Genomic DNA, 24,020 nt, shown 5'->3' on the forward strand with positions numbered 1-24,020 from the left:
AGGCTCCCTATGTCCAGGGCTCAGCTCAGCGAGGGACCCCACAGCAGGGGGTGCTGGGAAGCTGCACCCCAGTGTTTCCACAAACACCTGTGTGTCCCCCAATAGTGCCCTCCATTGGCCGCTTTAGTGCAGCAATTTCTTCATCTTTTCTTTTTTGTTTTGTTTTGTTTTTTGTGTTTTGGGCTACACCTGACGGCGCTCAGGGGTTACTCCTGGCTCTGTGCTCAGAACTCACTCCTGGCATGAGGGACCATATGGGATGCAGGGATTCAAATCAATGTCGGTCCTGGATTGGCTACTTGCGAGACAAACGCCCTACCACTGTGCTATCTCTCTGGCCCCTTTCATCTTTTCTAGGGCCTCCCCATGTCAAGCTTTTTGGGTGTTGGGTGTTGGGTGGGCAGTGCTGGGGAATGTCAGACTCAGCCTCCCACAGGCCAGATCTGGGCCCTGCCCTGGGCTCCACAACTCCTTATTTCAGGCATCTCCCAGCAAACCCCCAAACATTCTAATACAACAGTTCAGGGACTTGGGCTCTACTCTGCAATATTTTTGGGGTCACAGGGAGAGTTCAGCACAAGCTAGAACCAAGCCCCCAGTACAGCAGGTGTGGAACCAAGATTTACGAAATGAATCAGGAGGGGCCAGAGAGATATAGCACAGCGGGTAGGGCGTTTGCCTTGCACGTGGCTGACCTGGGTTTGATCCCCAGCATCCCACAGGGTTTCCTGCACCTACCAGGAGTGATTTCTGATTTCTTTTTTCTTTCTTTTTTGGATTTTTGGGCCACACCCGGAGATGCTCAGGGATTACTCCTGGCTCTGCACTCAGAAATCACTCCTGGCTTAGGGGACCATATGGGACGCTGGGGGATCAAACTGCATGGGCCACTGGGCTGCTGCATCACCCTCAGGGGCCATAAGGAGGAGGCTGGGCCCATGGGAGGCCACGCTGAGGCTGAGTGGGTCTGGGGGTCCTTCTGAGGGTGTGACGTCCCCGGGGCCGAGAAAGACCTTCTGTTGAGTCACTAAGTCCAGCACGGCCTACCCTCTCTCCCTCTTTCTCTTCCTCCTCTCTCTCTCCAGGAGTGATCGAATCTAAGCAATGTCACAAGACACAAGACGGGTGGGATGGGGTCCCCTGGAGGGGGGACAGGCAAGGCAGGCTTGCTCCCAAGACACCAGGACAAAGGCACCAGACTATGAAGCTAGGGCCCCATGTTAGGCCCCACTGTGTCCTTCCCAGAACTGTCTCACTGGGGCCCAGAACCCCATCCCCAGCATGGAGGGAGCCTGCTGTCCCCCAGCCAGCCTTGGACACAGCCTGCAGCTTCTCCAGTGGGGGCAGGGGGACCCACTCTCCAGAGTCTGCCTAACATTACTTCTCTGGCAGGAGATGGTGAGCTGCACCGAGGGACCCAACCAATGGCCCCTCAGTCTGGAGACTTTGGAGGCCCCATGACCCCGCAGACCACTTTGCAGGCTGCGGCCTCCTGCCACGCACTCACCGGGGTTGGGCACGGGCTGCGCGATGTCCCCGTCCCTCCACCGCGTCCCCATGCGCTCCAGCTTCTGGGCCTCGTACCGCTTGCGGCCTTCCTCCTCCTGCTCCTGTCGGGAATACTGGGGGGTGGGAGGGGGCGAGTTAGGGCAGGGTCCGGGGGGGCCCCCCACACTCATTCTGGCACCATTCTGGGCAGATAGGTGCTGCCAGAGGGACACCCACCCAGACTCGCAAGGGACTGTGAGGAGGTGCCACAACAGGTGGGAACCACATGGCCTGTATGTGACATCTGGTGGGGACCCCCAGGACAGGGGTGGCGGAGATGGGCCAGACAAGAGGGCCCATGGCCTGGGGAGCAGTGGCTGCCGGAGCTGGGTATGGTGGAAGCCACAGTCCTGCATTCCAGCTCCCTGGCGGACCCCTGCAAACACCTTGACCTTGGACGTGTGGCCTCGTGGTCTCCACACAAGGAGGGTCCTGTCTAGCCCCAGCCTTTGGGGTTTGTCACTGGCCAGGGGGCCCACCCTCCACCCTGCTCCCTACACCAGGGCTCCCTCCGTAGTCCCACAAGTGTGGACAGAGAGCACCTGGAAACCCCTACCCATAGAAATGGTGACCCTTCGTCTATGGAACCAGGTACCCTGAACTATAGAATTAGGAAGCCCACCAACAGGATGGAGAGCCCCCACCTACAGAACCATGGACCTCAGTACAGAATCAGTGACCCACACCCACAGAACTGGGGACCCCACCCACAGAACCACCCTGGGCCTCGCAGGGCAGGCTGTCAAGGTCATGGCAGGGAAAGGGGCCACTGCCCTGTCTGACCCATCTGTGCCCATGGACAGGACTCCTCTGTCTCCTCAAAGCAGGGCACATGCTGGCCCCAAAATTTCCTGGGGAGGTTGTACAGGACTCAGGCTTAGGGTGAGTGGGCACATGGGGGGTGTGACTGGAAAAGGAGAGGACGGAGACCATGCCTGTGCAGCTACCGGGCCCAGAGCGGAGAAGGCAGGTGTGTGGGTGGAGGGAAACAACTAAAGTCAGGGCCGGATACCCCAGAACTCGAGGCCAGTCTCGGCCTTAATCAGAACATGCCCAAGACCCCCAGGGCTCCTCACCACCACGGGCGGCACCTCCAGGACCTTGTCCACGTTGTGCAGGGACAAGGGCACATACCACAACGTCGCCTTGTTCGTCAGCTTCTTGTTCCCTGCAGAGGCAGACGGGAGTGAGATGGGGAGTGGGTGGCGTGGGGGAAAGTGGGGTATTGCACAGGCTCAGGGGACTGCAATGGTGCCGGGGGTGCCATGCACCAGAAGCAGGGGTGTGCACACAAGGCTTCTTCTTCTTCCTTTTTTTGGTTTTTGGGTCACACCCGGCAGTGCTCAGGGGCTACTCCTGACTCTACGCTCAGAAATCATCCCTGGCAGGCTCGGGGGACCATGTGGGATGCCGGGATTCGAACCAATAAACTTCTGCATGAAAGGCAAACACCTTACCTCCATGCTATCTCTCCGGCCCCCACACAAAGCTTATTTTTTTTTTTTTTTTTTTTTTGAGTTTTTGGGCCACACCCAGTAACGCCCAGAGGTTACTCCTGGCTATGTGCTCAGAAGTTGCTCCTGGCTTGGGGGACCATATGGGACACAGGGGGATCGAACCGCAGTCCGTCCAAGGCTAGCGCAGGCAAGGCAGGCACCTTACCTTTAGCGCCACCGCCCGGCCCCCCACACAAAGCTTCTTAAAGCCTCGTTTTTTCCTTCTTGTGGGGGAGCTGTGGGTTCCACAGGTGCTAGGAACAGAACCTGGGGTCTCCTGTATGGAGCGCATCAAGCTTCCAGTGCTCTCCATCCTGTGCTATGACACTCGTTCTTGGCCGAGGCTGGGCCAACTATTGAGGGGGTGACACATCTCTGGGGAGGCCTGGCCAGGCCCCTCAGAGCTCAGGCATCGACTCAAGGACCCTCCACCCCTCACCTTGTGGCCCCACCCGCCGAGCTGTGACCAGGCTGCTGCGGTCACCAGAATGTTCCAGAAAGCAGCAGGCAGAATAGATGCCACCACCATCACGAGTGGGGCAGGGTATTAGGGGCAGGAGTGGTGCCCCCAGGATGGGGTCTAAAAGGCTCCACAGGGAGCTGCTGGCATCCGTGGGGCCCTGTGGGGTGGTTTCCATGGTGACACCCAGGCAAGGCCACTTTTGGTCACAGCAAGTGAGGGAACTGGAGTGAGGACACTGGACAGATCTCCCGAAAAACACACACGGCAACCCGGTAGAAGGCAGGATAGGAATAGGATGGATGGATGGACAGAGGAACAGATGAATGGATTGGCAGAAGGATAAATGGATGGAGGAACAGAGGAATAGATGGATAGAGGAATGATGAACGAATGGATGGGCAAACAGAGGGAAGGATGGACAGAGGGATGGACAGAGGGACAAAATGATGGATGAACAGAGGGATGGATGACTGGATGGACAGACAGATGGAAGAATAGATGAAGAGAAGGAAGGATGGATGGATGGACAGAGGAATGGATAGATGAACAGGGGGACGGATGGACAGATGAACAGATGGACAGAGGGACGAGCGCCACCTACCTGTGAGGATGTTCTCAGACATGACGTGCACCTGCACTTCCACCGAGTGTCGCGACGTGTAGGTGATCTCGGCGCTCACGTGCGCCACCTCGCCGATGCACATGGGGGACAGGAAGTCCGTGCGCTCCACACGCGCCAGGGCAGCCACGCAACGCTCCTGGAAGAGCAGGGGGTCAGGCTGGGAGCCCCCACGCAGGGACCCCACACTGCCCGCATCTCCAGAAGAAATGAGTTGCCCAGAACTTCCCACCACCTTGACCCCACTGCCTGCAGCCCCTACTGCTCTGAGCCCCACAGACCTCACTCCCACTGGCCTCAGCCCTGACCCCCACTGCCCTCACCCCTGCAGACTTCACCCACACTTCCCTGACTCCCTCGTCCTCACTCCTGCAGTCAGCCTGCCTTGGAAAGGCCCAGCTCGGACACATCCCCATAAGGTGGTCAGGGAGTGCCACCCACACACTCTGTGATGCTGATCAGACCCTGGGGTTTCGGGGACCCAGTGCCAGTCTGGAGTCCAGGACATCTGCCCTGTCTGCTTAGAAGAGGGGCCTGGGGCGCCTGGCTGGGTAGATCTGTCTGCTCTGGCACTGTGTCCCAGCTCCCTGTCCTGGGCACCGGCCCAAGGGTTAGGGGTCAGGTGTGTCCACTGGGTCGGGGGCCAATGGGCAGGACTCGCCACCCACATGAGCTCAGAGGCCCCCCACAACTGCATCCCTTCTGGCCTGGCCCCAGACCTTACAGCTCGGGCGAGAACTCACCAGGGGACATTGGCAGGCCAGGCTCGGAGGGCGGCTTAAAGCTCTAGGTGCACAGGACAGGCACTCACAGCGCTGGGTCCCCAACTCACACATGTGCAAAGGCTTGCACAGCACATGTACTTACATGCATGTTCACTCACATACATACATACGTGTATTTGCCCACATATCTCCCACACAGGAGCACATGTTCACACATACATTCACACACGTACACATCTTCCACACATGTGAGCAGACCTGTGCACACCCCTACATGTCTCCCGCATGCAGCCAGGCCACACGCAGCCTGGGAGCACACACATGTACTGGAAGTAGTGGAGACCAGGTTGGTCCCTAAAGAATCTGTGTGGCAACAGCACCACCCACTGGCAGAGAACAGGAAGGACCAGCCCGAGCTGGAGCCCGACCAGCTGTGGGGGTCCGGGGACTTCCGGGTGCCCTGCAGCGCCCAGTCAGTCCTGTGGGATCGATCCCATGGGTCCCATCGGTCCCTCCTGGTCCCACTGTCCCACCTTGTGTGGACTTGGGCCCTGAGGGTCAGGGCTCCGGCCCTGGCACTGCCAGCATCAGATTTTGGGTAGTCAGAGAATTCGGGTTTAGGGGTACAATAAGGAAGTCAGGAACCAACAGCTGTGGCACCCCAAAGAGCATAATTGGGGACCTCAGGGGCTTGGTGGCTGCTCTGGGGGGCTCCCCACACCTGACCTGGGTGACAGATAGGGATGCCCCAGTTGGGGGGGAGCAGGGTTGACCCCCTCCCAAGGAAATGGGACTTGGGACTACAGGTGAGGGTATAATAGAGGGTCAGTGAGCACCTTTGCTGGGTTTGGGGGGGACATGGATTCCCCAAACGGAGAACCCAGCGCATATCCTCAGCTGTGGGTGGTGGCTGCAGGGACCTCCCCCAACTTATTTATCCCATCTGAAGGATCAGAACTGCCCACACCTGCAATATGCGGGTAGAGGAGTCTGAAAGGGGAAGAGAGGAGATAAGAAGGAGAGTTAGATGGGCCGGAGAGATAGCATGGCGGTAAGGCGTTTGCCTTTTATGCAGAAGGGCAGTGGTTCGAATCCTGGCATCCTATATGGTCTCCTGTGCCTGCCAGGGGCGATTTCTGAGCACTGTCGGGTGTGACCCAAAAACGAAAAAACAAAACAAAACAAAAACAAAAGAAGGAGGAGAGTTAGAGAGAAAAGTGTAAGAGAGGCAGCATCATCAGAAATTCAGCATGAGCAATTGAGCGTCATCAAAGAAGCAGCAGCAGTAACATCACCAAAGGGAGTCAGTCAGTCTGGAAAAAGCAGCTGAAAGGGAGACAAGCTGAGACAGAGCCAGAAGGAGTGGAGAAGTGGCTGCTAGGAAGACTTAGTATGGAGGCCATGTGAGGAGGTGAGCATGGCAGTGAGGACTGTGAACTAAAGCTGGCTGACTCCTGGAACTTCATCGGACTGCTTTGTGAATCTCTCTGCCCTCACTCTGCCGCCTTCAGACAGGCCAGGCCATAGGGGCTGTGGGAGCCGGGCAGGGCCCAGAAAGGCCTCACCACCCCCACTCTAACACTAGGACTCTTTAATTTATATTAAGGTAACAGGGAGAACATGGATCCCCCAAACGGAGAACCCAGCGCACATCCTCAGTAGGTGGTGGCTGCAGGGACCCCGTTGGCACCCACCTTCCTTTGCACCTTTCCAGTTAGTTGCCGGGGAAGGAGGCATCATGGTGTGTGGGTAGGTCCCAGGGGCTCTGAGAGAGGGGTGCAGAGTGGGAACAGGGGCCCTGGCTGGAGAAGGTACTGGAGGAGCCAGCCCACATCTCCAGGTGACGGAGGGCCTGGGTGGCACCAGGGGCATATCATGGGCACCCGAAGGGCTTGCCGAGCTGGGGGAAGCAGCCATGCAGAGGTGGGGACAGTGGGGCTCCCTGCGCGGTTGGGCAGGGCCAGTGCAAAGGCCCTGGGGTTAGAGAAGCTCCAGGGAAGGCAAGAAAGACACAGCTGGTGGGGCCAGACTGGGCTGAGTGAGGACGAGTGAGGTCCTCACCAGCCTCAACAGCGCCCAAGACCAGTCCCCACCCCAGACACTCACACATCCCCTCCCACCCATCTACACTCACTCAGGGACTTGAGGCCATGCCTGCATCCATGCTGCACACACACTCACATACCTGCCACACATGTGCCATCACATGTGGCCACACACGTGTATGCAGGGCAGAGACACACTTGCACACCCGTACGTCAGCTCTTTTATTGTTTGGTTTTGGGGCCACTCCCGGTGGTGCTGGCAGACCCTATTGGGTGACACGGATCCAATCAGGTAAGCCACATGCGGTGTGAGCACCCCTGCTGTCAGTGGCTAGCCCTGCACCCAGGCCTCCTGGGGGTGGGGGGCACCTGGCTTAATTCAGAACCTGCTTGGCCTGGGTTCCAGAGACACTGAGGGAAAGGGGTACAGGAGGTGCCAGGCCTGGGTCCCCTAAACCTGTATGGACACAGCAGAGGTTGGGCCAGCTTTGGGGAACCTCACTGCCCACACACACCCCCAATTGCTGGTATGAGACACAGCCCTGAACCCTGCAACCCACATCCTCCACACTCACTCATCCCCCTGTCTTCCACTCATTCTGTTCTGCTGGTATGGGAACCCCAAACCCCTCTCAGGCGCCCCACTCACACCCCTACCCCACTCACCCCTTCCTGGCTGTTGCAGTGGCGGGTGCTAATGATGGCACCTGCCTCCTCGATCATCTTCAGGATGGTCCCCCCGTGCACGTTCCCTGCCACGTTGGCATCGTCAGGCCGCATAATCCTGGGGAAGAGGGGGGCGCTGATGTCTCAGGGAGATGGACCCTCCCGGCAAACCCTCTCAGCTCCCAGACAAGGAAAAAAACCTCCCAGACTATTTCTATTTTTTTTGGGGGGGGTCATATCCCGCCATCTCATAGGATACCCCAAGCACCGCCAGGAGTAATTCCTGAGCAAAGAGCCCTGCAGGAGTCATCCCTGAGCACCGCCGGGTGTGGCCATGAGAACCAAAATAGAAAAGAGGGACGGGGGGCAGAGAGATAGCATGGAGGTAAGGCATTTGCCTTTCATGCAGAAGGTCATTGGTTCAAATTCCAACATCCCATATGGTCCCCTGAGCCTGCCAGGAATGATTTCTGAGTGTGGAGCCAGGAGTAACCCCTGAGTGCTGCCGGGTGTGACCCAAAAACCAAAAAAAAAAAAAAAAAAAAGAAAGAAAAGAAAAAGAAAAGAAAAGAGGGACAGTGGCAAGGAAACAGCAGCAGGAAGCTCAACTCCCCTCATGTCCCCCACTGGGCAGAACGCAAGGCCTATGGAAACCATCAACCACACGGGGTCCCCAGGGCCCCCCCATTGGCTGTTGGGAATGGGCCCTGGGGTGGCAGGACCTCAAGCCAGAGGCCCTGGGAATGGCCATGCCCACATGTCCAAGTCCTGGAACACTGCACATGACACCCACCCACCGGGTCCTGCCCCTGCCTATAACCCCCACAGTTCCAGCTCTGACACCCTCCCCCCGTCCTGTGGGACTGCCTCACCCAAACTGCACAGGGGCCACAGAGGGAGAGTGCGGGCAACCACATGACTGTGCAGGGACCAAGAGGGGTCCGGGGGTACCAGGGGAATCCAGGGAATCAGGAGGATCTGGAGGATTGGAGGGAATATGGGGAGATCTGGGGGATCTGAGGGATTAGGGGATACAGAGAGATTCAGGGGGATCCAGGAGAATCTGGGGAATTGGGGGATCCTGCATCCCAGGTGTCTCAACACCAGTGCCACCGTGCCACAAAGTGACACCACAACCCAGGGAGTGACCCACAGCTGCCCAGAAGGGCCAACATGGGACAGGCCATGAGATCTAAGGGCCCCCAGATCATAGGACGCCTCCCCTGGGGACAGTCCTCCCTCTTTACATGCCCAGCCTCTCCCCAGCTCCCCACAGTGGGGGGGTCCCCTCATGGTAGCTCCCTGTTGCTCCAGCTCTGGTGACCTCACAAAGGCACAGGCGGGTGACGATGTCAGGGGCCATGCCATTAGGAAGCCGCCATCTGGAGTCCAGGAAGGTTTCATGGGGAAGTGGCTCCTGGACCCATGCCAGAAGTTGGGGTGAGCCAGGGTGTGGGATGGTATGGCCCTATAATTCAGGAAACAAACTGCCCCTTGGGGCCCAGACATAGGTTGGGGTGTGGCAGCAGCCTCATAACCCAGGGAATGGTTCAAATTCTGCTCCAGGTGCAGGTTCAAATTCTGCTTCTTGGTGCAGAAGCATCTAGAACTTTCCAGCTCTCAGGGTCCCAGACCCTACCTCGCCTGTCCCCAGCCACACCCCATGTCTTTGACACTGCCACACAAGCCTGTTCCCATGAGGGTCACGGAACCAAGGGGTGAAGCCAGGACATCATGGGGGCAGGGGACAGTTGTTCCCTAAATGGAACTAGCTCAGGACCCCCACAAAAGAAATGGGAGAGGGAACCAGTCCCACCCCTGACTGGTGCTTAGCCACTTGTAGGGTCACAGGCCACTGAGGATTTTAGGGCACCCAGGGATGAGGAGACAGGACAGGGTTGGTCACAGCCAACCTAAACTCAGTCCCTGGAACCTCACAGGGTCCCTCAAAGTCCCCCAGGTATGATCCTTGAGTACAGAGCCAGGAGTACGGGTGTGGGCAAATAAAATAGATCTGGAGAGTTGGAGGAGGAAGGGAGAGAGGGTTGAGGGGTTCGGGGGGCACCCACACCACATGTGGCTGGGGAGGACTGACCTGGTCCCCAGCACCTGGACCTCAGGGTCATCCCAGGGCCAAGCGACACAGACCAGCAGGCACCCTCAGGACCAGATTCTCCTGAGGATCTCCCAAACATGCCCCAAACAACATCCATTGCTCAGTGGACAGTGGGGGTAGGGCAGGTATTGGGGTGCCCATGCCTAAATGGGGAACTCTCCATGCAGAAGATCACATGCTCTGAGGGCAGACTGGCGGAGCCATCACCCACCTGAGCATGGCCCCCCCAAGCCCTTGGTGGGAGCAATGGTACAGTGACCCAGAGACTGACACTCACTGCCCACTTCTAAGGCCCCATCCATGGCCCTGCGATGGCCAAGCTCTTTAGCCCTAGATTCGGTGATCTTGCCCCCCAACAGCTGACCTGGGGGTTGCTGACCTGCCCCTCGAAACCCCAAGACAAATCCCTGAGACACATGGAAATAGAAGCTGCTGGGATGGCTTCCTTTCTACCAGTGATGAAAGCCTGACAGACAGACAGATGGACAGATAGACAGAGCAGCCAGCCACCTCACAGAAGGGCTTGGAAGCTTATCCTTGGGTCCGGGCCAGGCCTGGGTTCAGGCCGCCCCGTTTCCCAGCTCCTGTGGTTCCTTGGATTGCTGCGGGGGCACCTCCCAGGACACCCCATCTTTCTCTGGGAGACCCCATCAACTGTCTCTCTCGGTCAGCAGCCCAGCTCCTTGGACTCTATAAGAACCAGCAGAGGAAGAGCTGAACATTGAGCGAGGAGCACCCAGAAACGGAGCGGGGAGCAGGAAAGCAGACTGCAGCGTCATCCTCGGACCGGGGGTCACCAGAAGCTGCGTTTCCTGTCCCCGGGGCCCCAAACAGGCCGCATCACACACAGGGGGCCCCCAGCCCATCTCCCCCTTACACCCGTACCTGCTCAGCTGCAAGGCCATGCCCATGGGAGACGCAGGTTCTCGAGAGGCGTCTCCCACCACTCGGGGTCCACAGGGGGAAACCCCACTTCCGGGGCTGTCCCGGCTCATCAGGAAGAGGCTCTCCAGCAGCCGGTTGCCACGGAAACCTCGTGTTGTAAATAGTGACAAGGGCGGGCTTTGGGGAGCTGAGATCAAGGTCACAGGGTGTGCGGGGTCCCCCAGGCCTGCTCAGCTTCCTGAGCTGTGGAGGGGGTCACAGTCCGGTCCCCCTGGGCCCCCAGATGGTGCTGATCAGGAAGAAAGACAAACCGCCACCATCCCCGAAGGTATCCCCACTGCACCCCAAAGTCACGTACCCCCGAGGGAGGCCACTTTCTGAGGGTGCTTTCTAGGGGTGGTGGCTTTTTAGGAAGTGGGACACGGACACACACACACACACACACACACACACACACACACACACACACACACGCCTAAATCCAAGGTCTCCCGGAACCCTACTGGGAGGGAACCTATGTTGTGCCTGGAACTCCCTTATCAACACCCATCACTTCCGGCTCCTCTCCGCGCCGTTTGGCCGCAGGCCTTCCTGCCTGGCACTTCTGCCCAGTGGTGTTAGCTCAGCTCCCAGAGATGCCACCTTCCCGCCCAAGTGAGAGAAGAATGTTCCAGAAAAACCAGCAGCACCACCTGGCCGGCAGGGCAGGGCAAGCAGAGCCCCCCAATTCTACAGGCTCAGGATGGTGCTAAATGCTAGCAAAGAGCTGCCCCACAGTTGGGATCGGGGCAGGGCTGAGCCGGGCAGCCATGCCCAGTGGGGTGGGTGTTCCTCATGGCCCTGGTGCCCTTGTAAGAGCTGTGCCCTATCCTGGGCCAAGCTGGGAGAGAACCAAGCGGACAGGTGCAAAGCCCAGTGGAATTAGCACAGTGGGGGACCCGGAACCCCAAGCCTGTGGGCAGGTTCCCCTCATGTTTCTGCTCCCGCATAAGGGCTGGCCTGGGGTCTGGGCACATCCATCTCCCAGAGAATAGAAACCTCCAGACCTCAGCAGACCCTCTGGACTGGGTTGGGTCTCCCTCAGCACCCCCACTCCCAGTTCCGTGGGGTCCCCTCCCAGGGCATGCCTGCTTCCAGCAGTGGGGAATGGAGCAGAAACACACAGGTGATTTCTGGGGTGATAAGAGTAGCTTTGTTCTCTAGAGGAAGGGACAGAAGATGGGGCTGGAGGGATAGCACAGCGGTAAGGCGTTTGCCTTAGATGCAGAAGGACGGTGGTTTGTTTTGTTTTTTTGTTTTTGGGCCACACCTGGCGGTGCTCAGGGGTTACTCCTGGCTGTCTGCTCAGAAATAGCTCCTGGCAGGCATGGGGGACCATATGGGACACCGGGATTCGAACCAACCACCTTTGGTCCTGGATCGGCTGCTTGCAAGGCAAACGCTGCTGTGCTATCTCTCCAGGCCCAAGGACGGTGGTTTGAATCCCAGCATCCCATATGGTCCCCCGAGCCTACCAGGAGCGATTTCTGAGCATAGAGCCAGGAGGAACCCCTGAGCACTGCCAGGTGTGACCCAAAAAAACCAAAACCAAAACCAAAACAAAACAAAAAAAAAAGAAGGGACCGAAGAAGGGATCAAGGGACAGAAGGAGGAGCGAGTGGCAAGTCCAGGTGGAAAAGGGGAAGCAAGGGGCTAGGGAGAGAGCACAGTGGGTAGAGTATTTGTGTCTTGCATGCAGCCGACCAGGGTTTGTTCCCTAGAATCCCATAGGGTCCCCCCCACCCCCACCCCCCGAGCCTGCCAGGAGGGACTCCTGAATGTTGGGGTTGGCTGGCTTTTACTCCATCTTGCCCCACTCTTGGTTTTCCCAATAAAGGTTCCCTGGGGTACCGAAGAGGAAGCTGCCATCTTGGCTAGACGTTCTGCATGGGACAGCTGCTAGCTGGTGGGGTTCAGCTTGAGGTGTGGGTTCCTGGTTTGTTGTTTTTTCCGACTGTGTTATTTCCTGCGTCTGATCTACTATTGGATTTGCGTCTCTCATCCTACCCGAATTGGGGGCCATGGGAACCTCACTCCCTTGCTGGGGTTTGTGGAATTCTCAGCCTAGTATTTCACACCTCAGTGCAGAGCCAGGAATAACTCCTGAGCACTGCTGGGCATGGCCCCAAAACAAAACAAAACAATTCTTTGGAAGGACCCCCGGTTGTTCTGATGCACCATGAGAGACCCCCAACACCCAACAACCACCACAAAGTCCTGAAGGCAAATGGGAGGAGAAACATTTTGGGGACCAACATTCCAGCAAACCAAGTCATTTCTACAGCTACGCCAGTCAGTTCCCGGGGGTGCTGTGCTCCAGAAGGTGGGAACAGCCCTGCAGCAGAAAGCAGGTCCAAGGGGATGCGACTTCCCAAGGCTCCCTGGGACACCCTAGAGATCTCACTTTAGGGGCCGCAGAGACAGCACAGTGAGTGATGCACTTACCTCACACGCAGCCCACCCAGGTTGGGTCCCCAGCAATGCGCCAGGTGTGATCCCCGAGCACAAAGTCAAGGTAATCCCTGAGCGCAGCCTGAGAAATACCCAAGCATTAATAATCCCTGAGCATGGTTTGAGTAATCCCTGAGCATTTCCCTTTCCCAAAGCCAAATGCTATCACATCTGAGAGGGGTCTGTGGTTGGTAAGTAAAAGTGTCCTGGGGGGAGCGGGGAGGACAGATGCAAGGAGAGAAGAGAGAGAGGATGGATGCAGAGCAGGAGGAAAGAGGCTGCTTAACTTAGAGGTCACGTGAGAAATATGCCCATGGCGGTTAGGGCCTTGTAATAAAACTGGATGTCTCCTAAAACTTCATCTGACTGCTGTGGATCATTTCTTCACCATCACCCTGTACCTACAGACCCACAGGCCAAACAAAGGGGCTGCAGGCGCCGGGCCAGGCCGAGAAAGGCCTCACCGTCCACCATCCACCACACTAGGACTCTATACTTAATAATTAATACAACACCTGAGCACTCCCTGAGTGATCCCTGAGCACAGAATCATGACTCAACCCCAAGCACAGAGTAACTAACACCTGAACACCGCACTACCTGATTGTCACAACCCCCCAAAAAGCAACGCAGGTGGAAAGCCACAGGGCTCAGTCTTCAGAGACAGCAGCACCTGCCACTTTCCTCCTGGTGCCTGACCAGCATGGGCAGTAGGGGGGGTCCCAGATGCCACCCCAGGCTGGACCCCCCCCACCCCATGCAACCCAAGCAGTTCAATTATCAATCACCAGAAATTAATTCCAATTCTGCTCTCCCATCCCCCTGGGAACACCACTGGACCCCATCATGACACGGGCAGCCCTGTCCACAGTGTGTGTGTGTGTGTGTGTGTGTGTGTGTGTGTGTGTGTGTGTGTGTGTGTGTGTGTGTGTGTGTGTGTGTTCGTCTGTCCCAGAGTCACCTCACCTCAGGCAGTGGCCAGGCCACACCCCAAAGGTTTTATCACTCAGCAGGAAGCTGGCAGCGCCCCGAGGTGGGTGTGAAGCCCAAATACACTTCCTTGGCAGGAGGCAGGAGTCGGGACAGCATCTGGGAGTTGGCACAGCCCCTGGAGCCCAGGGCCAAGGGCAGCGTCAGCACCCAAGGCCTGCACAGCCCCCGCCTGGCTCCTGTCCACCCTGCTGGCCATGCCAAGGCAGCACACACCGGGACGAGTGACCCCTTGGGGCCTGGTTCCTTGGTGGATCAGGACAACTCAAGGGACCAGGCACAGGCGGGCAACTGGCGGGCAGCCAAGTTCCAGTCCAAGTCCTCCACCCTGTGTCCAGAGCACAAGGCAGGAGAGACTCCAGGGCTCCATGTTACTCTCGGCATCATGCAGGCAAATCACCTCCCACCACCAGCCTGTCCACCTGCCTTCCTGGACAGAAAGCAGAAGGTGGACAGGAATGGCCACCAGATGACGGTGCAAGAAGGTTCCAGAGAACCGGGGTGGGGGGGGCAGAAAACTAAGCCCAGACAAGCCATAAGTGCCCATGGTCTCCCCACCTTTAAAAGGGGAAACTCCTGTGGGGTGGGGTTGCCCCCCACACATAGCTCCACTACAGGGAAACCAAGTCCCCCATGTATCTATTTGGGGGCTGGAGAGATAAGACAACAGGAGGGCATTTGCCTTGCTCATGGCAGACCCGGGTTGGATCCCCATAGGGTCCCCCGAGCACCACCAGGAGGCATTCCTGAACCACACTAAGCACACCCTGTCCCCTAAGAAAAGAAGCAACCACAGCACCAACCAAACCAGTAATTTCACTGAAGAGGACAAACCCTCTGTGAATTCTGAATCTGTACACGAAATCCACAAGGCATTCGCCAGAGTGAGGGACCCATAGAGCAAGAGCAGCTCAAAGAGCGGGCAGCGTCTCGGGTCCTCCTGGGGGACACTGTGCCAGCATCTCCCAGAGGCAAAGGTGAGGATGGATAGGGAGGGCATGGGTGACAACCCCATATCCCATCTCAGGCCTGGGGGATGCTCTTCCGGCTAGAGGCGCAAACCCTGATGTGCTCCCCATGATCCCCTACAAACCCAGACCAGGGGTAGCGGCGGATCTCGAGGAAATCTGTCAAGACGGGGTGGCATCTGGGGGACCCCTTAGGAGCCCTCATTCTACATGAGCTCAGGGCAGCGGCTACCACCTGGGTCACCGTGGTAATGGGAGGTGACAGCTGGGGTGCACACATACAGATATACAGACAAAGGGACAGACAGACACACAGACACACCTGGACAGACAGACCAACACACCCAGGACGGACACACACAGAGGGACAGATGGACACAAATACACTGGAAAATACATACACACTGAACAGGCAGACACACACACACCAAGGTAGATGGACACAAACACACAATGGGACAGACGCACAATGGGACATACCGACACCCCCCCCCACAGAAAATGATGAACACACCACACTGGATGAACAAGAACAAACACATCCCAGGGCGAACAGACACCCACACATACACACCTCTTTGTCACAAGCTGCCCCAAGACGAGGCTGGCAGCCTGGGGCATGATGACCAACATAAGCAGGCCTAGAACCACTAGGGACCCATCAGGCCAGGGGACACAGGGTGTGTGTGTCCCTGGGGAAGCTGCAGGCAGGGGGGCCCTGGCCAAAGCTCTCTGGCCATTCTTTTTTTTTTTTTTTTCCTGGGTCACATCCGGCAGTGCTTAGGGGTTTACTCCTGGCTCTACTCTCAGAAATTGCTCCTGGCAGGCTCGGGGGACCATATGGGAGGCTGGCATTCAAACCACTGTTCTGGGGCTGGAGAGATAGCATGGAGGTAAGGCGTTTGCCTTTCATGCAGGAAGTCATCGGTTTGAATCCCGGCATCCCATATGGTCCCCCGTGCCTGCCAGGAGCAATTTCTGAGCCTGGAGCCAGGAATAACCCCTGAGCATTGCCAGGTGTGACCCAAAAACCACAAAAAAAATAAATTAATTAAAAAAAAAAAACAAAAAAAAAAACACTGTCCTACATGCAAGGCTAAAGCCTTACCTCCATGCTATCTCTCCAGCCCCTGGCCAAAGCTCTCAGAGAGTTCCAGGGTCAGGGCCTCAAAGGGAAATTCTGAGGCCTGAGCCCCAAACCCAGGGGAGAACCTCAGAGACTAGCTGTGAGCCCCATCCATCTCAGGTCCCTATAGCCAGGTCCTGGGAGCCCTCCTTTTCCTCTGAACTTCAGGGCACATTCCAACTGGGCTGCAGAAGGTTCTTTCCCTTTGACATTTTCTGCCTGCATCATTTCCTGAACAAAACTGCTTTGCATCTATTTGTCTTGCCCAGAAATTATCTACAAGAATCCATGGGGGTCAGAGGAAGAGCACGATGGGGAGGGTATTTGCCCTGGGTTCAATCCCCAGCTTCCCATAGGGTTCCCAAGCCCACCAGAAGTGATTCGTGAGCACAGAACCAGGAAGGACCCTAGTGCCACCAGGTGTGGGCCCCCGGAACAAAACAAAAAAAAAAAGACCCTTGTTGGCCTAAGTTTTGATTAGTTCACTTGCCTTAGTGTTGGACAATCTGAGGTAAGTCTGTTTGTGCCTCAAAGTGGGAAGGTTGAGGTGGTGGGTGAGAAACTGGGGACACTGGCTGGGGGAAGGTCACACTGGCGGTGGGGTTGGTGTTGGAACACTGAACACCTGAAACGACTGTTTTAGGAACAATTGGGTAAACCATGGCGTTAAAATAAAAAATTGGAAGAAAAGAAATAATAAAAATGGGCCGGGAAGGTGGCGCTAGAGGTAAGGTGTCTCAAGTGCTAGAGTAGGATGGACCACGGTTCGATCCCCCCAGCATCCCATATGGTCCCCCCAAGCCAGGAGCGATTTCTGAGCGCATAGCCAGGAGTAACCCCTGAGCATCAAACGGGTGTGGTCCAAAAACAAACAAACAAAACAAAACAAAAACAAAAAACAAGACTGGGCCGGAGAGATAGCATGAAGGTAAGGCATTTGCCTTGCATGTAGAAGGTCGGTGGTTCAAATCCCGGCATCCCATATGGTCCCCCGTGCCTGCCGGGGGTGATTTCTGAGCATAGAGCCAGGAGTAACCCCTGAGCACTGCCGGGTGTGACCCCAAAACTAAAAAAAAAAAAAAAAGTAGACGAGGGCCTGGAGGGAGTGTGCAGGGTGGAGGCCGCTGCCAGAACATGCAGCTTAGCCTGGTTCAGCGCTCAGCACTGCACGGTCCCTGAGCACTGTGCTGGGCGAAGTTCCCAGCACGACCAGGAAAGGTCGGTGAGACATACCTCGAGTTAAACAGAACCCCTGCTCCCACAGTTTTCTGCCTAGCAGCTGGTCTCACCCCAACCTTTGCAACCAGAGGGAGAGAGTTTCCCCCAGAGCAGCCCCTTGGAAAAGCTCGACCCTGCTCTGGGTCCCAAGTCCCTGGCCATATGGAAGGGTCCCCAACTGGCCCCTTGGACTAATCCATCTCAGGGGTGGGCTCCCAGGCATTAGTACTAGGTTTTCCAGCTGATTCTAATAGTTTCCTAGAGGGGTGACAGACATAGTACTGCGGGGAGGGTGCTGGCCTTACAGACACGTGGCCAATCTGGGCTGGTCCCTCAGCATCCATTGAGCTCTGCCAGGAGTGATTCCTGAGCACAGGCTCAGGAGTAAGTCCTGAGCACTGCTGGGAATGGTTTGATAACCATAAGGTTAAATAAATAAACAAATAAATAATAAAGTTTCCTGGAGCAGGAGACAGGGCCATAGTACAATGGGGAGGGTGCTGGCCTTGGCATGGCCAGCCTGGGCTCCATCTCTGGCACCCCATCTGGTCCCTGGAAGCACTATTGGAGGGAGCATTGAGGCAGAAGTAAGGCCCTGAGTACAGCTGGGTATCATTTAAAAACCAAGAAAATGGGCCTGGAGAGATAGCACAGCGGTGTTTGCCTTGCAAACCTAAGGTGGTTGGTTCGAATCCCGGTGTCCCATATGGTCCCCCGTACCTGCCAGGAGCTATTTCTGAGCAGACAGCCAGGAGTAACCCCTGAGCAACACCGGGTGTGGCCCAAAAACCAAAAAAAAAAAAAAAAAAAAAAAAACCAAGAAAATTTTCCAGGGGCCAGAGTGATAGAACAGCAGGGTGGGCAGTTGCCTTACACACAATAGACCTGGGTTTGATTCCCGGCATCCCATAGGGTCCCCCTGAGCCTGCCAGGAGTGATTTCCGAGTGCAGAGCCAGGAGGAACCCCTGAGTACTGCTGGTTGTGACCATAAAAAACAATAATAATAATTTAAAAATTAAATTTTTCGAGGGCTAGAGAAATAGCATGGAGGTAGGGCATTTACCTTGCATGCAGAATGACGGTGGTTCGAATCCCAGCATCCCATATGGCCCCCGAGCCTGCCAGGAGCGATTTCTGAGCATAGAGCCAGGAGTAACCCCTGAGTGCTGCCAATGTGACCCAAAACACACACACACACACACACACACACACACACACACACACACATACACACACACACAAAATAAAATAAAATAAAATAAATAAATAAATAAATAAATAAAATTTTCCTGGAGCAGGCTAAATCATGCCATGGTTGTGGTGCTAGGTACAATGGGACTCGGGGGTCAGGAGTCACCATGTGGGTAATTGAGAGACCTTTCCTGTTTGTCACTCAAAAATATTGACACTGGGGGTTGAAGAGATAGCATGGAGGTAAGGCATTTGTCTTTCATGCAGGAGGTCATCGGTTCGAATCCCGGCGTCTCATATGGTCCCCCGTGCTTGCCAGGAGTAATTTCTGAGCCTGGAGCCAGGAATAACCCCTGAGCACTGCTGGGTGTGACCCAAAAAAAACACAAAAAAAATATTAACACTGGAGCTTGACAGATAGCACAATGGGTCAGGCATTGACCCAGGCTCGAACCCAGCACCCCATATGGTCCCTGAAGCCCCACGAGGAGTGACTCCTGAGCACAGAGCCAGGAAGAGGGCCTGAGCACTGGCAGGAGTGAATTCCAGCCATAATGAAATCTCGTGCACGTCCCATGCGCACTACCGGTGGCTCACACTTGACTGTGACTCAGTGAGCATCAATTACCACAGGCATCAAGGGAGGGTAGGGGGGGTAGAATTCCAGGAGAGGGTGTTTGCCCTGAATGGTTCTGACACAGGTTCAATCCCTGGCATCCCACATGGTCCTTTGAGCCCTGTCAGGAATAAGCCCTGAGCACTGGCAGATGTGGCCCCTAAAAAACAAACAACAAACAAACAAAAACAGGGCACTGAGTAGCTTTCATTTCCTGAGAGAGGAGGGCACAGGCCAGGTAAATTAGGGCAGCCCTCCTCTTTTTCAGAAATCGCTCCCGGCAGGCTCGGGGGACCATATGGGATGCTGGGATTCGAACCACCGTCCTTCTGCATGCAAGGTAAACACCCTACCTCCGTGCTATCTTTCTAGCCAATGACCTTCTGCATGAAAGCAAACGCCTTACCTCCATGCTCTCTTCGGCCCCAGGGTGGCCCTCTTCTAAAGGGTACAGCTGGGGGTGGCTGAGAGTGGCTGAGATCCCCCCCTCCACCCAGTGCTCAGAAGCCAGAAACCCGGGTGAGGGTTTGCCGAGGTCACTCACACAAACACCACACCCATACAGCAGAGGCCAGAGTGGAATGTGGGTTGCTGCTCGCCAAGACATCAACTGTGACCTTTCCACCATCCGGCCCCCGAGCCCCCAGAACCACCAAGATCCACCAGCCTGCAGGCTTCTCACTCCTAGGCTCACAGAAGCTTCCCCACCCATCGGAGTCATAATGGGGGAGGCAGAAAGATGAGGTTCTTTCCTTAGGAAATCTTTCAGGTTAAAAGGCTAAGTCAGAACCCTGGGAAAGGCCAAAGGCACCAGTCAACCACGGGCCAGAGAGCACGAAGGTTTGTCGGATCTCAGACTCCACTGAACCGGGTTCGATTCCGAACACCCTGTATGGTCCCCGGAGCCAGCCAGGAGTGATCCCTCAGTGCAGAGACAGAAGTAAGCTCTGAGCACTGCCAGGTATGACAAAATAAATAAATAAAACAATAAGGGCCAGAAAAATGTAGGTCAACGGGGAGGGTGTTTGCCTTGCACCCAACCCATCTGGGTTCGATCCCTGGCATCCCACAGGGTCCCCGAAGCACTGCCAAGAGTGATTCCTCAGTGCAGAGCCAGGGGTTAAGGCCTGAGCATCACTGGATAGAACTTACAACCAAAAGCCAAAACTATATTGCTTGGGGTGGAGCGATAGATAGTTCAGGTATATGGCCGAACAGGGTTTCATCCCCGGCATTCCTTACTGCTCCCCAAACACCACCAATAGAGACATCCTGAGTGCAGAGGCAGGAGGAAGCCCTGAGCAACCCACTGGGCTTGGCCCCAAAACCAAAATAAACAAACCCAAAAAAAAAAAAAAAAAAAAAAAGGCCCTTCTCTTGCCTCACTTTAAATAAATAAACGGAGCCACTGGCCCCCACCTGCAGTTTCTGAGAAGTCTGGAGCCCAGCTCTAGGAAGCCAGGACCTGGGGGTCAAAATCCAATACCAACCCCCCCATCTGCCACCAGGCTCTGAGAAGTGGGGATCACGGATGGGAGGGGGTTTCTGGGGGTCAGCACTGGCCTCCCACCACCTCATGGTCCCACAGGCACTGGGGGGTCCTGGAGGAGGGAGCCCCCTCCTCCAAAGGGAAGGAAGCAGAGTGTGAGGCAAACACACCCCCTCCAGGCCCCATGTGCAGAGACGCATCCACCTACCTGGACGTCACGCAGGGTGACAGTGGCACCTGGAGCCTGGCTCCCAGGGCTTGCACTGAAGCCCAGCCTGGACCTCCAGCCTCGGGGCGCTGGGAGGTCCCGGGCCCCAGACACCCGGTGGAAGCTGCAGCAGCAGGGAGCCTGCGGGCAGGGACAGCGGACCTGGCCAGGGCGGGCAGGCGCAAGGCCCGGGCGGCGGCCAGGAGTGTCATGGCCCGGCGGTGGTTCCGAGCCTTGGCCCGGCTGCTGGCTGGTCCTCCCCGGCGGAATGAATGAGCAGATCCCCGGGGCCCGCCCCTCCGGCCTGCTGCTGGGGCCAGGCCGGCTTCCGGGTCGTCCACGAGGACAGGCTGCTGGGACTGCGACTCCCCCATAGGCCGGGCTGGGGACACCAGGACGAGTGAGTCAGAAGCCCCGGAGAGGAAAGGCCGGAATGGGGTGGGGCTGGCTGCAAAGGACAGAGCGGAGCTGGCTGCAAAGGGCCGGGACTGGGGGCCGTTCGGTGGGTGATCGGTGATCCGTCTCAGAGCTGCTCCACCTGGGCCAGGGCAGTGCGTGGCCAACTGGCACAGACGGAGGGACAGACAGGACCGGAAGAACAAAGTCCCGCCCTGCTGCAGACGGTGGCTCTCAGGGCACAGATGGGGCCTCCTCCCCAAAAGACCAGGAGGCAGTGGTTGGGGTGGGATTTGCAGACCCGGCTTTGGACATTCTCTTGGGGGGACGCCCCCATGCACTGCACACGTGTGCACACACATACTTACATATGCACACACACACACACACACACACACACACACACACACACACACACACACCGACAAGCTCTGATCACTCCCAGCCAGTCGCCCTTTGGGCCCCCTTGGGCCCCTCTGCTGATTCTTTGTTGTGGAGGTTTTAAAGGGACATCAAAGGATTCCAGAGTGCAGGCGTTCCAGACCTCACCCAACCTGGCCTTACGTCTCCAGGTAAGCAGAGGACCGCCCAGACATGCAGTCAGTTACCCTTAGGGGTGCCAGCCTCCTCCCCCAACAAAGGGGCCTTCCCAACATAGAGCCCTGAAGGCCGGCAGCTGCCCAGACCAGAGTCCACCATGCTTCGTGGGCACGTGAGCTCTGGGCACTGTCTAAGCCACATTCTTGACCGAGGCTTGGGGTGTCCCTGCCAAGGATCATCCGGCCCTAAACACCCCCCTATCCCCTCCCCCGCCACGCACAAACATACCACCACTCAGCAGGACCACACATTTTGTTTGGTTTTGTTTTTGTTTTTTGGGCCCCATCTCGTCATTGGGGATCAGGGATTAATTGTTCCTGGTTCTGTGCTCAGAAATAGTTCCTGGCAGGCTACGGGGGTGTGTGTGTGGGGGGAACCATAGGGAACGCCAGGGATTGAACCCAGGTTCGTCCTGGGTGGGCTGGCCCTGTGCAAGGCAAACATCCTACCACTGTGCTATCGCTCTGGCCCCAGGCCTACACATTCTGGGCAAAGGACACTTTCATCAAAGCGACGCGATTGTAAAGGCTGGACAACAGAACGGTAGTAGGAAGGGGTTGCTTACAAGCAGAAAATCAGAGTTTAACCCTCTCCCCGTGCAGCAACCCATATACCTCCCTGAGCATGGCCAGGAGTGAGTCCATAAGCACAGGGTCAGGCATAAAGCCATCAGCATGTGGGGAACTGCCTGGCCCAACACACAGACACACAGGAGAAAAACAAAGTTGGATTTGTTGTGTTGTTGTCTGAGGCCACACCCAGCATTGTTGAGGGATCTAGATAGAGCTAGATGTGGGGGGAACCACTGGAGGTGCTGCTGAGGGTCCACCCCGGTTTGGCACGTGCAAAGCAAATACCTCACCAGCTGTACAATCTGTCACTCCAGCTTCAAAGGTGAAAGAGTGAAAAAGTCCAAACTAGAGCGATGAGGGGGAGGGCGGGGCATGCCCTGACAGAGGAGCACCACGTGCCAGCACTTAGGAACCGGAATGACTAATATCAGTTCTTTTGGCCCGAGTGATAGCACAGGCGGGAAGGGAGGGCGCTTGCCTTGTTTGTGATCAACCTGGGTTTGATTCCCGGCATCCCATGGGGGTCCCTGAGACCGCCAGACATGATTCCTAAGTGCAGAGCCAGGAGAAACCACTGAGCCCTGCAGGATGCAGCCCAAAATAAAAATAAATAAAATATTTAAAAAATGGGGCTTTTTGGGGCCAGAGAGATAGCATGGAGGTAGGGCGTTTACATTGCATGCAGAAGGATGGTGTTCAAATCCCAGCATCCTATATGGTCCCCGAGCCTGCCAGGAGCAATTTCTGAGCGTAGAAGTCTGGAGGACCCCTGAGCACTGCTTGGGTGTGACCCAAAAAACAAAAACCAAAACAACAAAATAACAACAAAAGTTAAAAAAAAAAAAGCACAACTCCAATTAACACACCTTAAAAAATAACGTGTGGGTAGATGAAAAGGTTCAAAGAGTATGAGACGATGCAAAGGGTTTATGCTTTATAGGCAGAGCCCTAGTCTAGTCCAGCAGGGAGAACTTTTGCCTGGCAAATTGGGGACCCAAGTTCAATTCTCAGCCTCCTCTATGTCCCCCAAGCACCGCCAGGAGTAATTCCTCAGTGCAGAGCCAGGAGTAACCCCTAAGCATGGTTGGGTATAGCCTAAAAATAAAATAAAACAAAACACCAAACAAGCAAGAGAGAGAGAGAGAATATGCTTTGCATATGTCCAATCCTGGCCCTTCATGGAAACTAGGAGCTGCACTCAAGAACCACTGGGTGAAGTGGCCAGATATATAGTACAGTGGTTAGAGTGCTTGTCTTGCATACGGTAGACTCAGGGGTCCCCCAAGCCTGCCAGGAGTGATTCCTGAGGGCAGAGCCAGGAATAAACCCTGAGCACCGACAGGTGTGACCTGAAAAACACCTCCTCAAAAAAAAAAAAAAAACATATAGTCCACAAACAAATCAGAATAGTCTGGGAATAGTCCACAAACAAACAAACCAGAACAAAACAAAACAAAATAAATATATATAAAATTTATTTATATCACTAGTTATCAGAAACCTTTCAAGTACCTCATAATGATTTCAAAATCTGGGTCCAGAGCAATAGTACATGGGGAGGGCATTTGTCTTGCATGTGGCTGACCTGGGTT

General features: G+C 55.9%; 1 protein-coding gene across 3 annotated transcripts in view; it reads right to left on the bottom strand.

The window, feature by feature from the left end:
• The window catches only part of ACOT7 (acyl-CoA thioesterase 7), a 45,417-nt gene that overhangs the window by 13,662 nt on the left and 7,735 nt on the right, over positions 1–24,020 (bottom strand). For 2 of the 3 annotated variants that reach the window (XM_049775341.1, XM_049775340.1), the window contains exons 2-5: positions 7,563–7,680; positions 4,109–4,265; positions 2,625–2,716; positions 1,508–1,622 (exon numbers count right to left, since the gene is read on the bottom strand). In XM_049775341.1, coding sequence (XP_049631298.1) covers positions 1,508–1,622; positions 2,625–2,716; positions 4,109–4,265; positions 7,563–7,680 — 482 coding nt within the window. Of the gene's footprint in view, positions 1–1,507; positions 1,623–2,624; positions 2,717–4,108; positions 4,266–7,562; positions 7,681–20,860; positions 21,592–24,020 lie in introns of those variants that run through there. The other variant, XM_049775339.1, reaches the window with a different exon arrangement.

This window comes from Suncus etruscus, chromosome 6 (genome assembly GCF_024139225.1).
Source record: "Suncus etruscus isolate mSunEtr1 chromosome 6, mSunEtr1.pri.cur, whole genome shotgun sequence".
NCBI classification, from domain to species: domain Eukaryota; kingdom Metazoa; phylum Chordata; class Mammalia; order Eulipotyphla; family Soricidae; genus Suncus; species Suncus etruscus.